The sequence below is a fragment of the Nerophis ophidion genome, linkage group LG17, assembly GCF_033978795.1.
Source record: "Nerophis ophidion isolate RoL-2023_Sa linkage group LG17, RoL_Noph_v1.0, whole genome shotgun sequence".
NCBI lineage: Eukaryota > Metazoa > Chordata > Actinopteri > Syngnathiformes > Syngnathidae > Nerophis > Nerophis ophidion.
In genome coordinates this window covers 33,897,907-33,911,639 of record NC_084627.1, presented here as the reverse complement: position 1 = coordinate 33,911,639, position 13,733 = coordinate 33,897,907, and the positions used below count along the sequence as shown (strand labels likewise).

Below are 13,733 nucleotides of genomic sequence, written 5' to 3'. Positions count from 1 at the left end.
TATCACGATGCGACTTTTCTGCCGTAAAGTGTGACCAACATGTCCGGATAGGAGATCTCTGAGCGTCACTGTGAAGCACTTTTACATGATTTTTAAGCCATCTGTGAAAATAAATGTAAGTGACAATTTTTGCATACTTATTGATATATTTTAATGTTGAGACGAAATAAATATGTGAACCGTAATTCATAGTCTTGTTAGCCTGCGAGTCGTTAACAATAGTAATGTGGTCCTCATAAGAGAATTGAGTCTTGTCTGTCAGTAATAGTAATACTTTTCAGCTACCCTAACCATTATTGTTTATAAATGGAATATAAAATGATTTAAAGTAATATGTCTGTCCTTAGGTAGCTGGCTGTCAGTAACAGTAGGTACACTTAAAGCCTACTGAAATTAGATTTTCTTATTTAAACGGGGATAGCAGGTCCTTTCTATGTGTCATACTTGATAATTTTGCAATATTGCCATATTTTTGCTGAAAGGATTTAGTAGAAAACATCGACGATAAAGTTTGCAACTTTTGGTCGCTAATAAAAAAGCCTTGCCTTTACCGGAAGTCACCGACGATGTGCACGTGACATCACTGGTTGTAGGGCTTCTCACATCCTCACATTGTTTACAATGTGAGCCACCAGCAGTAAGAGCAATTCGGACCGAAAAAGCAACAATTTCCCCATTAATTTGAGTGAGTATGAAAGATTCGTGGATGAGGCTATTGATAGTGAAGGACTTGAAAAGGAGAAAAGTTAAAAAAAAACAAGCTAGGGCAAGTGAGAGTGATTCAGATGTTTTTAGACACATTTACTAGGATAATTCTGGAAAATTTCTTATCTGCTATTCTGTTGCTAGTGTTTTAGTGAGATTAAATAGTACCTGAAATCAGAGGGGTGTGGCCACGGGTGTCTTGACGCCAGAGTCTCTGAGGGAAGTCACGCGGTTGCATGGACGGCGCAAGCTCCGCTGATTTCCGGTAAGAGGCGACTTTATACCACAATTTTCTCACCGAAAACTGCCGTTAGACATGTAGTCGGGATCCATGTTCACTTGACCGCTCTGATCCATAGTAAAGCTTCACCTCCGGGAATTTTAAACAAGGAAACACCGGCTGTCTTTGTGTGGGTAAAGGCTAAAGCTTCCCACCTGCATCTTTCTACTTTGACTTCTCCATTATTAATTGAACCGATTACAAACATTTAACTACACAGATGTCCAGAATACTGTGTAGTTATGTGATTAAAGCAGACTACTTATAGCTTGGATCGGGCTGGAAAAATAATGTCCACTACAACCCGAGACGTCAAACGAACCTGTCATTATACCGCGATGTTTTCAACACGACACTTCGCAGGAAATTTAAAATTGCAATTTAGTAAACTAAAAAGGCCGTATTGGCATGTGTTGCAATGTTAATATTTCATCATTGATAAATAAACTATTAGACTGCGTGGTCAGTAGTAGTGGGTTTCAGTAGGCCTTCAAACATTGTGTAATGAACCTGCCCTTACAAATATTAAACATTAGTTGTGACAGAACAAGATGATGTCACCCAATTATCATTATAGTACATGTGTTAACTTTGATCATTTTCTTACAGTCTTATTGGGTTCCATGCTGGAAATGATTGCTGTGCACTAGGAGTGTCCAAAGTCAGGCCTAGCAGCCATTTTTGGCCCGCATGTCGCTTTATTACAGCGACCTGCTGCATACCATCAAACCTGTGTTAGGGTCCACCAGTCTATGGCGGTCACTTGCCGATAGCGGCCTAAAAACAATTCTCGTGGAAATAAGTAGTGGTATATACGACCACAAAAGGGACAAGCGGTAGGAAATGGATGGATGGATATACCTTGTCTACAGCGGCAACCCGTTAAACACATACTTGCCAACCTTGAGACATCCGAATTCAGGAGATACCCTATATACCCTATTTCCTTGAATTGCCGCCGGGGCGCTAATTAATTTAAAATCTCTTTTCACTCCTGCGCTTACCAAACGTATGCGGTAAAAGTAAGCATGCGCTAATTATTTTAAAACCTCTTCTCACTCCGACACTTACCAAAGGTATGCAGTAGAAATTTGAGTGTGATGTAAGCTTGGACCTTAAATCCTACTGAATATTTTTTAATCTTCTTCCCTTTATGCGATTTTAAATTACCTTTATTGAAATCAGTCTCCTCCATTTTGAAAATGATGACAGGGGAAGTGTCACTCGTGACGTCACGAGTTTGACCAGGCGGTAATACTAAGCATGCGCTAATTATTTTTGGAAGCGAGTTTGACCCGGCAATAATTCAAGGCAGGCGCATACTATATGCCCTGCGGCAGTTCAAGGAAATACAGTATTTACAAGTATTTTATATATATATATATATATATATATATATATATATATATATATATATATATATATTTAATATCTCAATATTTTTAGGCCATATCGCGATACACGATATATATCTCGATATTTTGCCTTAGTCTTGAATGATCACTTGATGCATATAATCACAGCAGTATGATGATTCTATGTGTCTACATTAAAACATTCTTGTTCATACTGCATTAATATATGCTCATTTTAAACTTGCATGCAGAGAGGGAAATCACAACTAAGTCAAATGATCAAAACTGTATTTATTAAACATTTATTAAGCACTGGCACAAACATTCATGTCTTTTCCAAAACAGAAAGTGCAAGATTGTCAGAGACATTTTAAAACAAGCTATTAGTGCACTTTTGTGCATGATGTCACTAAGATCACGTATCAAAAAAACACTAAATTTAAGTGCACTTTTTGTACAGAACACCACTACAATAGTTTAAAACAAATTAAGTGCACTTTTGTGCATGATGGCACACAAGATATTTCAATACGTGTCAAATAAAAATTAGCTGCATAGTAGAAAATCAAATAGTGTTTGTCCTTTGCTATGTGGTAGGTTACTGCGGACATTATCTCCTTTTGATGTTGACTAGTTTTTCATACGGTATTGATCTGGAAATGTTTCCCTCGACATTTTGACGGTGTGGGCGTGTGGCACCGAATGGAGATGTTTACATGAGGAGTAATCACTCTTCATTCTCTAGCAGGTGACTTTTCAAATGATGCTACATATTAGCAGTAATGTTACTTTTTGTAGCAACGCTTTTGCCCCACACTTGAAAAAATTACAGTTGTCTGTTTGACATATTCCCACTTGAAGCCAAATCACCGGCTGTTTTTCTTGGGAATTAATTCTTCCTTCATTTGTTACCAGATTCGCACCTTCTTTCTCTCGCACGGCTCCGCTAGCATCACAGCTAACGTTACCCATGCTTCTACCTCTCTGCTCCGCGGGGGCGTATACTTATGTGACGTATGAAAGAAGGTGCGCTTGCTGTCTGTGAGAAGGAGACACAATAAGGAGTGGAAAGAGCCTGTAGTGTGATGCCCGCAGCTAAGTGCAACTGCGTGAGAACGTATACTCGAATATCACGATATAGTCATTTTCTATATCGCACAGAGAAAAACCTGCGATATATGGAGTATATTGATATATCGCCCAGCCCTAATATATATATATATATATATATATATATATATATATATATATATATACAGGACTGTCTCAGAAAATTAGAATTTTTGTGATAAAGTCCTTTATTTTCTGTAATGCAACTAAAAACATGAAAATGCCACACATTCTGGATTCATTACACATCAACTGAAATATTGCAAGCCTTTTATTATTTTAATATTGCTGATTATGGCATACAGCTTAAGAAAACTCAAAAATCCTATCTCAAAAAATTTGAATATTTCCTCAGACCAAGTAAAAAAAAAAAGATTTATAACAGCAAAACAAAATCAAACATTTGAAAATGTCAATTAATGCACTCACTACTTGGTTGGGAATCCTTTTGCACGGATTACTGCATCAATGCGGCGTGGCATGGAGGCGATCGGCCTGTGGCATTGCTGAGGTGTTATGGATGCCCAGGATGCTTCAATAGCAGCCTTCAGCTCATTTGCATTATTGGGTCTGGTGTCTTTCAGCTTTTTCTTCACAATACCCCACAAATTCTCTATGGGGTTTAGGTCAGGAGAGTTGGCAGGCCAATGGAAGACAGTAATGCCATGGTCAGTACACCAGTTACTGCTGGTTTTGGCACTCTGAGCAGGTGCCAGATCATGCTGGAAAATTAAATCATCATCTCCATAGAGCTTTACAACAGATGGAAGCATGTACACAGCTGCATTGACTCTGGACTTGAGGAAACACAGTGGACCAAAACCAGCAGCTGACATGGCTCCCCAAACCATTGCTGACTGAGGGAACTTCCGTTGTCTAGAGTTCAGGAGTGGCTTGACCATGGGAATACGGCTATTGAAGCTGTATCTGTTGAAAAGCTCTATGGAGATGATGATTTAATTTTCCAGCATGATCTGGCACCTGCCCACAGTGCCAAAACTACCAGTAACTGGTGTACTGACTATGGCATTACTGTCCTCGATTGGCCTGCCAACTCCCCTGACCTGAACCTCATAAAGAATTTGTGGGTTATTGTGAAGAACAAGCTGAAAGACACCAGGCCCAATAATGCAAATGAGCTAAAGGCCGCATCCTGGGCATCCATAACACCTCAGCAATGCCACAGGCCGATTGCCTCCATGCCATGCCGTATTGATGCAGTAATCCATGCAAAAGGATTCCCAACCAAGTACTGAGTGCATTAATTGACATTTTCAAATGTTTGATTTTGTTTTGCTGTTATAAATCTTTTTTTTAACTTGGTCTGAGGAAATATTCAAATTTTTTGAGATAGGATTTTTGAGTTTTCTTAAGCTGTGTGCCATAATCAGCAATATTTAAATAATAAAAGGCTTGCAATATTTTAGTTGATGTGTAATGAATCCAGAATGTATGACATTTTCATGTTTTTAGTTGTGTTACACAAAATAAAGGACTTTATCACAATATTTGAATTTTCTGAGACAGTCCTGTGTGTGTGTGTGTGTATATATATATATATATATATATATATATATATATATATATATATATATATATATATATATATATATATGTGTGTATATTCCGTTCATGAATGAGTATATCCGTTCGACCACTGTGTTAAATGGAGAAGTCTGATCTACAAAATTTCGAACTGTCCTGGATGAACTGAAATTATTTTTTCCAATCATTTTGAAACTTGCAAGCGTACTTCTTCTTCTTACTTTTCGTCGCCATCTCTCTTCTTCGTTCTTCAGCTTCATCTCTGTTATGTTTTTGGACATTACTACTTGCCGTAGTTTTGAAGCAATGCATGATGGGAATCAGGATGTTGTGTGTCAGTGTATTAAAGTGCCGGCTGGAATAAACACACGCTGAGAAACAGCTCTGTGCCTGCCTACTTTGTGGGTTATAGATAAAACTATGGATAACGGAGACATATATAATAGTCTCCTTTTTAGGTGAGAGAGGACGCTAAAGGCAGTGCCTTTAAGGCAGTCCCCCAAAATTGTTATCCGGGTGGAAATCGGGAGAAATTCGGGAGTCCCGGGATACTTTCGGGTGGGGCACTGAAATTAGTGAGTCTCCCGGGAAAATTGGGATGGTTGGCAAGTATGGTTTAACGCAGGCCAGCAGCCATTCATTTTGCATCCCAAAACATTTTTTTGACTCCCGATATTATCAAAATTTGCCATACCACGGTCCGTCAAAATGTAATTTCTTTTCAGCTGACTGTTTTGTTTACAAGTAAAATGTGATCTTTATCAGATTCTCAGTGTAAACCTGCACAGGACCCAATGTGGCCTCAATGGGGCCTCAATGTCACTTTGCATGCACAGTTTGATGAAGTGAAAACAAAGGAAGTTGACCGGATGAACTTATAAATTAACTCGCTATGTCACGAAAAAAACATGGTGGCCACAGATCAGCATGTTATGGGTTTGTGCCGTGGTTGTTGTGTAGACAAAATGGGCAGAGGATGGCAAAACAACTGCAGGATAAGGAAAAAGAGAACTGCAACAGTGAAACTGAAGTTGCTCGAACAAAAAAATGACATAAAAGTCGCAACCAGGTTGCATTGCCATTTGAACTGCAGTCACAATTGAAAAGATCAAATTCCAAACAGATTTGGACTACCACCTGATGTGGTCAAAATCTAATGCAAAAATATCAGATTTGAAGCATTTTAAGCGTTTGGACTTGCAAAAAAATGTACGTATACAATTTGTGTCCCTGGAGGGGAAAAAAATCAGATTTGTTATCCAGTGTAAACAGAGCCCTTAAAGCTCATATGTAGGGTGTTTTTCCTAAAACCACCTTAAAACACGAGTGAAGGCCATGTCGCTCCGAACCTTACCACTTGTGTCTTTTAGGCACAATGCCAATCCCTGTTTTGCTCATCCTGTACGGGAGCCAGACCGGCACGGCACAGGACACGGCGCAGAGGATTGCTCGGCAGGCGCTGAGAAGACGTCTGCAAGTGCGCGTGTTGCCTCTGGATGACTACGATGTGGTGGGTTTTGTTTCGCAATTGTCGACAAAGTGGGGATTGTGACTCCATGAGGGACATGTGACATGTGTTGTGTGTCTTCTCATTTAACAGGCCAACCTGATCTCAGAGTCTCTGGTTGTTTTTGTCTGCTCAACCACTGGTCAAGGAGACCCTCCTGACAACATGAAGGTAAAATACATTTTGATTGAGGACGTTATTGAGACTCAGCCAAGATCCGCGTACAGTTCTCCCATGTTTTCATTCCCAGCCAGTTCTTCTTCCTGTAATTCCGTCAGAATAAGATTCCTTGCTGCCCTTTCTGGAGAGGCTTAGTACTGCTTTTTGTCCCTATGTTTGAGGAGCCACTGAGAAACAGACTTTAAAAATAACAATAAGAATCAAAGCTGCGAGCAGCATTGAATGGGCCTTCTCCCCTCGTGCACCTTGGAGTTCATGTGAATCGGCGAGCAAGCAGGACACCGTACCAGACGCTGGTACGGTTAGCAAGATAGTTAGCAAGAAAACTGAAAGTCTGGATTAATTTTTGATCAAGAAAGTTTGATGTTTTAAGGCGAGGAATATGGAATTGTTAACATAGCAAAATTATTTGCAAAACGTGTATCTCAACTGTGCACGTGCAATCCAATTCCCGTGAGTGTTTACTAATTTGTGTGTCAATATCAATTTGAGTGTGTGTATTCAGAACCGCGTACGTGTGTTTTAAATCCGGTACGTGTGTTTTAAGTTGTCTGTCCGTCCCTTATCAGAACCCTCAATAGGCTCTCTACTTAAACGTGACTTTTGCGACACTTCTGCTGTGTTAGATTTGAGTGCGCACATCCAGATTTGTGAGCGTGTAATACAACTTGTGCGTGCACGTTCAGAAGAGCATGAGTGTAATGCAATCTGCGCGTGCGTATCTATGATTTGAGAGATGCAGGAACTAGTGTTGTCCCAGGTACCAATATTTTGGTACTTTTCGGTACTTTTTGGTACTTTTCAGCACTCTTCTAAATAAAGGGCACCACAAAAAATGTCATTATTGGCTTTATTTTAACAACAAATCTTAGGGTACATTAAACATATGTTTCTTATTGCAAGTCTGTCCTTAAATAAAATAGTCAACAAACAAGACAACTTGTCTTCTAGTAGTAAGTAAACAAACACAGGCTTCTAATTTAGCTGCTAACATATGCAGTAACATTTTGTGTCATTTATCATTCTATTATTTTGTCAACATTATTAAGGACATGTAGTACAAAATGAATTATTCATCTACTATTTCATTTACTGTTAATATCTGGTTATTTTCATTTTCAACATGTTCTATGTACACTTCTGTTCAAATGTTTTAATCACTTTTTCTTCTGTTGTTTGATACTTTACGTTAGTTTTGGATGATACCACAAATTTCGGTATCAATCCGGTACCAAGTAGTTACAGGATCAGACATTAGTCATATTCAAAGTCCTCATGTGTCCAGGGACATATTTCCTGAGTTTATAAACATACAGTCATCTATATTTTTAAAAAACAAAATAACATTTTGTGATGCTAAAAAATATTGATGTAATCATAGTAGTATCGCCTAGATAAGCTCTTGTAGATCCACCAATGGCGTTTGTTTATATTGTAGCGTCTTTGAAAAGTTGGTGCTGCAGGGAATTCTGGGAATTTGTTTTGTAGTGTTTGTTGTGTTGCGGAGCAAATATTCTCTCAAAATGTGTTTGTCATTGTTGTTTAGTGTGGTTTCAATATATGGCACATGTTTATGACAGTGTTGGCCCTGTTCATACGGCCACCCTTAGTGTGACATGTATGGCTGTTGACTAAGTATGCTTTTCATTCACTAGTGTGTAGGGTGTTCAAAATAAAGATAATGGATAGGTAGTAATCGGACATGTTGAAGTCTTGTCTTGACTTTGCTGACTGTAGATCACTTTTACTGATCTAATATTAAGACTCTAGCGTGCTGCGATATGTAGAAAAGCATGAATAGTTATCGCTTGTTCTACAGGGATGATGTTTGAAATAAATGTACTATATTTGTCACCATGGAGACAAGGATTAATGTTTTAGAAGTAGATACAACCCTGCAAATAGACTGTCACTAGCTCGCCTTGTCTTAAAGCACCTCTGAGGGCGTTTCAGTGTTATTACTTCACCTTTACCTTTAGTTATTAAGCCAAACTTCGTCCGTTTTCCTTTTTCTGTCTACACACTGTGTCTGCTTTTAAGTGCTCCGGTATATTCCGAATATGATTAATTCGTATCGCGGTACTATACTACTGCCGGTATACCGTACAAACCTAGCAGGAATATAGACTTAGACAATCTTTATTGATCCACAAGGGAAATGGCTGTCTTTTTTACACTTGACTTTTGCAACACGTATATGATTTAAGCGTGCGCATCCAAATTTGTGAGCGTGTAATACAACTCGCGTGCGCACATTCAGAAAGTGCGTGCGGGTAATACAATCTGTGTGTGTATATGAGGTGTACCTAAAAAGACAGCCAATAGAGGGTTCCTGCTCGTAGATCATAGATACGCACGCACAAATTGTATTACACGCATGTGCTTTTGAAATTTTACAACAGCAGAAGTGTCACCAAAGTCACGTGTGAGTAGAAAGCCAATCGAGCGTTCTCTCTTATTAGGGACAGACATACAACGTGGAACACAAGTACGCAGGTCTAAAACACATTCGTGGATCCAAAACACATGTACGTAGATCTAAAACACCTACAACACACGTACACAGATCTGAATACAAACACTCAGATTGATATACAGACACACAAATTAGATTGCACACAAACAAATTGGATTACAGGTACACAGATTGAGATACATGTTTGCAAATAATGTTGCTACAATAATACATCCATAGAGGAGAATCTCGACCGCCATGATCCACCCACCCACACGTTATAAATCATCATGCTTAACATTATCAGTCTCTTGAACAGGCCCTCGCTCCCATTGCACCACAGAGGTCATGACATTTCAGGGAGATAGGAGCATCTGTATGGAAGTTATGAAGCTTATCATTTTCCACTACAAGGGTGCGATGATGGTGCCGCTGTAGTCATGCAGTTACGCCCCCACGCAGCATCAAACATTTCAGGAGGATAGCCACAGGTGGAAGAAAGTTATGACTGGTATAATTTTCCACCACAAGGGGGCGATATTGACACCACTGCAGTAATGCAGTTGTATCAATCAATCAATCAATGTTTACTTATATAGCCCTAAATCACTAGTGTCTCAAAGGGCTGCACAAACCACAACACAAACCACTACGTCATCCTCGGTATCCTAGCCAATACTCCTACCCGCCATCAAAAATTTGAGGAAGATGGGAGCAAGTGTAAGGAAGTTATGACTGTTTTTAGAGATGTCCGATAATGGCTTTTTGGCCGATATCCGATATTTCAATATTGTCCAACTCTTAAGTACCGATACCGATATCAACCGATACCGATATATACATTCGTGGAATTAATACATTATTATGCCTAATTTTGTTGTGATGCCCCGCTGGATGCATTAAACAATGTAACAAGGTTTTCCAAAATAAATCAACTCCAGTTATGGAAAAAAATGCCAACATGGCACTGCCATATTTATTATTGAAGTCACAAAGTGCATTTTTTTTTTAACATGCCTCGAAACTGCAGCTTGGAATTTGGGACATGCTCTCCCTGAGAGAGCATGGGGAGGTTGAGGTGGGCGGGGTTGGGGGGTGAGGGGTGAGGTGGGGGTAGGGGGCAGCGGGGGGTGTATATTGTAGCGTCCCAGAAGAGTTAGTGCTGCAAGGGTTTCTGGGTATTTGTTCTGTTGTGTGTATGTTGTGTTACGGTGCGGATGTTCTCCCGAAATGTGTTTGTCAGTCTTGTTTGGTGTGGGTTCACAGTGTGGCGCATATTTGTAACAGTGTTAAAGTTGTTTATACGGCCACCCTCAGTGTGACCTGTATGGCTGTTGACCAAGTATGCATCGCATTCACTTGCATGTGTGAAACACAGCAGATATTATGTGATTGGGCCGGCACGCAAAGGCACTGCCTTTAAGGTTTATTGGCACTCTGTTTTTCTCCCTACGTCCATGTACGCGGCGGCGTTTTAAACAGTCATAAATTTTACTTTTTTTAATACTGATACCGATAATTTTGAAACCAATACCGATAACTTTTAATTTTACATTTTAAAGCATTTATCGGCCGATATTGCCGATATTATCGGACATCTCTAACTAAGATAGCGATAAGGGACACCGCAGTAGTCTGGCAATGGAGTCCCACCCCACACATTACAACCCAACTTAAATTTCAGATAATTTTCCACCAATAGGTGGCGATATTGTCACCACACTGCAGTGATGCTGTTGCATCCCACCCATTCCCGTGATCCACCATCAACATTTTTAGAAACATCGGAGCATACGGAAGGAAGTTATGATTGTTCTAACTTTTCACCACAAGGGGGCGATGGTAGTGCAGATTTTAAACGTCCAAGCATGATTGGACCCAGACCTTAAAGGGGAACTGCACTTTTTGGGGAATTTTGCCTATCGTTCAATAGCATTAATATATATATATATATATTTTTTTTTTTTGATACATTCTATTAAACCACCTGTTTGGTTAACTATTGTAACTGGGGGTATAGCCAGATGTAGTGCAAGCTCAGCAGGAACTAATGATGCATTTTTTACATTTCTTGTTCTAAAACAGCCACCGTCAAGAGATCGCTTTTTCCCACCAGTCACACACTTCACAAAAATACTGTAGCACTACTTGTCACATCCGGTCCAACTGCAGTAACAAAATAATAATCTCTGAAACATGGCTTACACATTATCAAATGTTGATTAATATTCCTATCAATTACAGTAAAAGCGTAATTGATAGGAGCGGGATCAGTGATACTCATTGCATAGCTCGCCAAGCTTTAATATGCTGCTCGCATGCTAGTTTCTAACAACAGAGTAATTATCATGTTGTTTGTTTTTTAATTTGAGGGCCCCAATGATTAGGTTAGCTTTGTGACCCCTAATAACTAAATACGCCCCAGTTTACATACTGAGGACACTAACTCCTGTTATAAGTTAGTGCTATATTAATGCACTAACTTCAGTGTTTCCCCTAGAATATTTGTTAGTTAAGGTGGTGTCTCTCCAGGGGAAAGGGAAAGGCAATATTAAAAAGTTAAAGTACCGATGATTGTCACACACATACTAGATGTGGCAAAATTATTCTCTGCATTTGACCCATCACCCTTGATCACCCCCTGGGAGGTGAGGGGAGCAGTGGACAGCAGCGGTGCCGTGCCCGGGAATCATTTATGGTGATTTAACCCCCAATTCCAACCCTTAATGCTGAGTGCCAAGCAGGGATGTAATGGGTGCCATACGATATATATCTCTATATTTTTTCCGTAAAGTAAAAACAAAACAGTTCCAGTTGCCTGAGATACTAAGTATGTCATTATTTTGACTTAGTAAATATTGACTTACTAAGACAAAATAATGACTAAGTCAAATTAATGACTTACTGTAAATGAGCGTATGCAATAAGCATTTGAAAAAATGAGTTAAAAGTAGGGCCGCATGCTGACATATGCTTAAAATCATCATGCTTAATGTATTACAGCATTTGGGAAGCTTTAACAGCCAACTGATGATTGGCTGTTACATGCGCTCTGAATACGCACTGCTGATTGGCTGTTACCGCTCTGCGTGTAACCAATCAGACGGTTGTGTGGGCGGGACATTGCTGATTGCTGGGTGCTGCAGAGACGTACTAAGGCAGAGGCAGTACGAAGCGTAGCAGCTTGTTAAGACTTTAATTTAGCACCAAATGATAATATAAATACATTTAATAAAGTCATATACAAATTAGGCAACAAGAGAAGTATTCTACACTTCTTTTTTGTGAAGTGAATCTGAACAGCCGATATGGGCTTCTACATCTACTGTATGATTTGCCTGAGAAGCTAGACAGCACAAAAAAAAAAACGAAAACATGTTTTTATTACTTAAGTTTAGACAGGGGCTCTTTGTTGTTAAGGCAGCCGCCTTAACAACAAAGCGCTGCGGGAAACCCTGAACTTCCCCAGCCTAGTATTTGATGAATGGTAACAAGGAAATCAATTGGTATTACAGTTAAAACAAAAAGGCCACGCTGAAGTCACTTCTCTGTGCTTTTGTTTTTCTCCAAAGAATTTCTGGAGGTTTCTCTTTAAAAAAACGTTACCGGTTGGGTCTCTGTGTCGGCTAGACTGTGCCATACTGGGCTTAGGGGACTCGTCTTACCCAAAGTAAGTATGCGTTGCTGTCTCTACAATGCACTTACACACTCTCCTCTTCATCACGTATCTGCTGTATTTGGAGGTTCAATTTTGTGGCCAAGAAGCTCCACAAGCGTCTCGTGCAGCTTGGCGCCACTTTGTTGCTGCCTGTTGGCCTCGCTGACGACCAGCATGACCTGGGGTAAGTGATAATTGGTGCATTATGGATGTTTGAGATTGAATAATTAGGTGTACACACCAGGCAACCCCTTAACGACCAGACCATGTCATAGGTTGTTAGAGTTTTAAACTGACTGATATAATTTTAAATTAAAAATAATTGGTAAAAATAGGATTATACTAAAAATGCGTGATAAGAAAAAATAAATAAATGAATCCTGAATTCTTTAATGCACCACTATATAGTATACCGAACATATATGCACTAATACTGTAGGTCTGAACTGTGAGTGATTAAACTTTTTCCATGGAGAGTCCCATCCTGAGAAATCAAAAGGATTTAGGGATTTTGACAATTTTCATTTTGTGAAATAGTCTGAAAAACTAATATGACAAGAAAGTGTTTTTTTGTTCTTCAATTGAAAGTACACAAGACCTTCCAATAATGAAATCACTTACTAAATCTTCTGAAAAATTTAATTTGAGGTTTTCATGAGCTGTATGCCATAATCATCAAAATCTCATCAAAATAAGTTTTAAGATATCTTTCTCACAATGTGTTGGTGATGAACCCCAAGATGCAGAGAGGGCAGGCTTGGTGCAGGAAAACATGATTTAATGTTCAAAAATTAAGGCAAAACACAAGTCAGGAACTCGGAGAAAGGATACCAGGAACTAGAAGACAGCTAACAGCTATTCAGATTCAGCATACAGCTTCAGCTACAATGACAATGACATCGACAGGCAGAAACGACAATACTCCAGCACAGACTGGA

The 13,733-nt window shown here is 39.4% G+C and overlaps 1 protein-coding gene across 2 annotated transcripts in view; it reads left to right on the top strand.

Moving 5' to 3' along the window:
- ndor1 (NADPH dependent diflavin oxidoreductase 1) overlaps nucleotides 1-13,733 on the top strand; it is a 31,439-nt gene continuing 17,706 nt past the window's right edge. The window contains exons 1-5 of one of the 2 annotated variants that reach the window (XM_061876780.1): nucleotides 1-115; nucleotides 6,366-6,505; nucleotides 6,596-6,673; nucleotides 12,710-12,807; nucleotides 12,881-12,979. In XM_061876780.1, the coding sequence (XP_061732764.1) occupies nucleotides 6,371-6,505; nucleotides 6,596-6,673; nucleotides 12,710-12,807; nucleotides 12,881-12,979 (410 nt within the window). In that variant the 5' untranslated portion in view covers nucleotides 1-115; nucleotides 6,366-6,370. Of the gene's footprint in view, nucleotides 116-6,185; nucleotides 6,205-6,365; nucleotides 6,506-6,595; nucleotides 6,674-12,709; nucleotides 12,808-12,880; nucleotides 12,980-13,733 lie in introns of those variants that run through there. The other variant, XM_061876778.1, reaches the window with a different exon arrangement.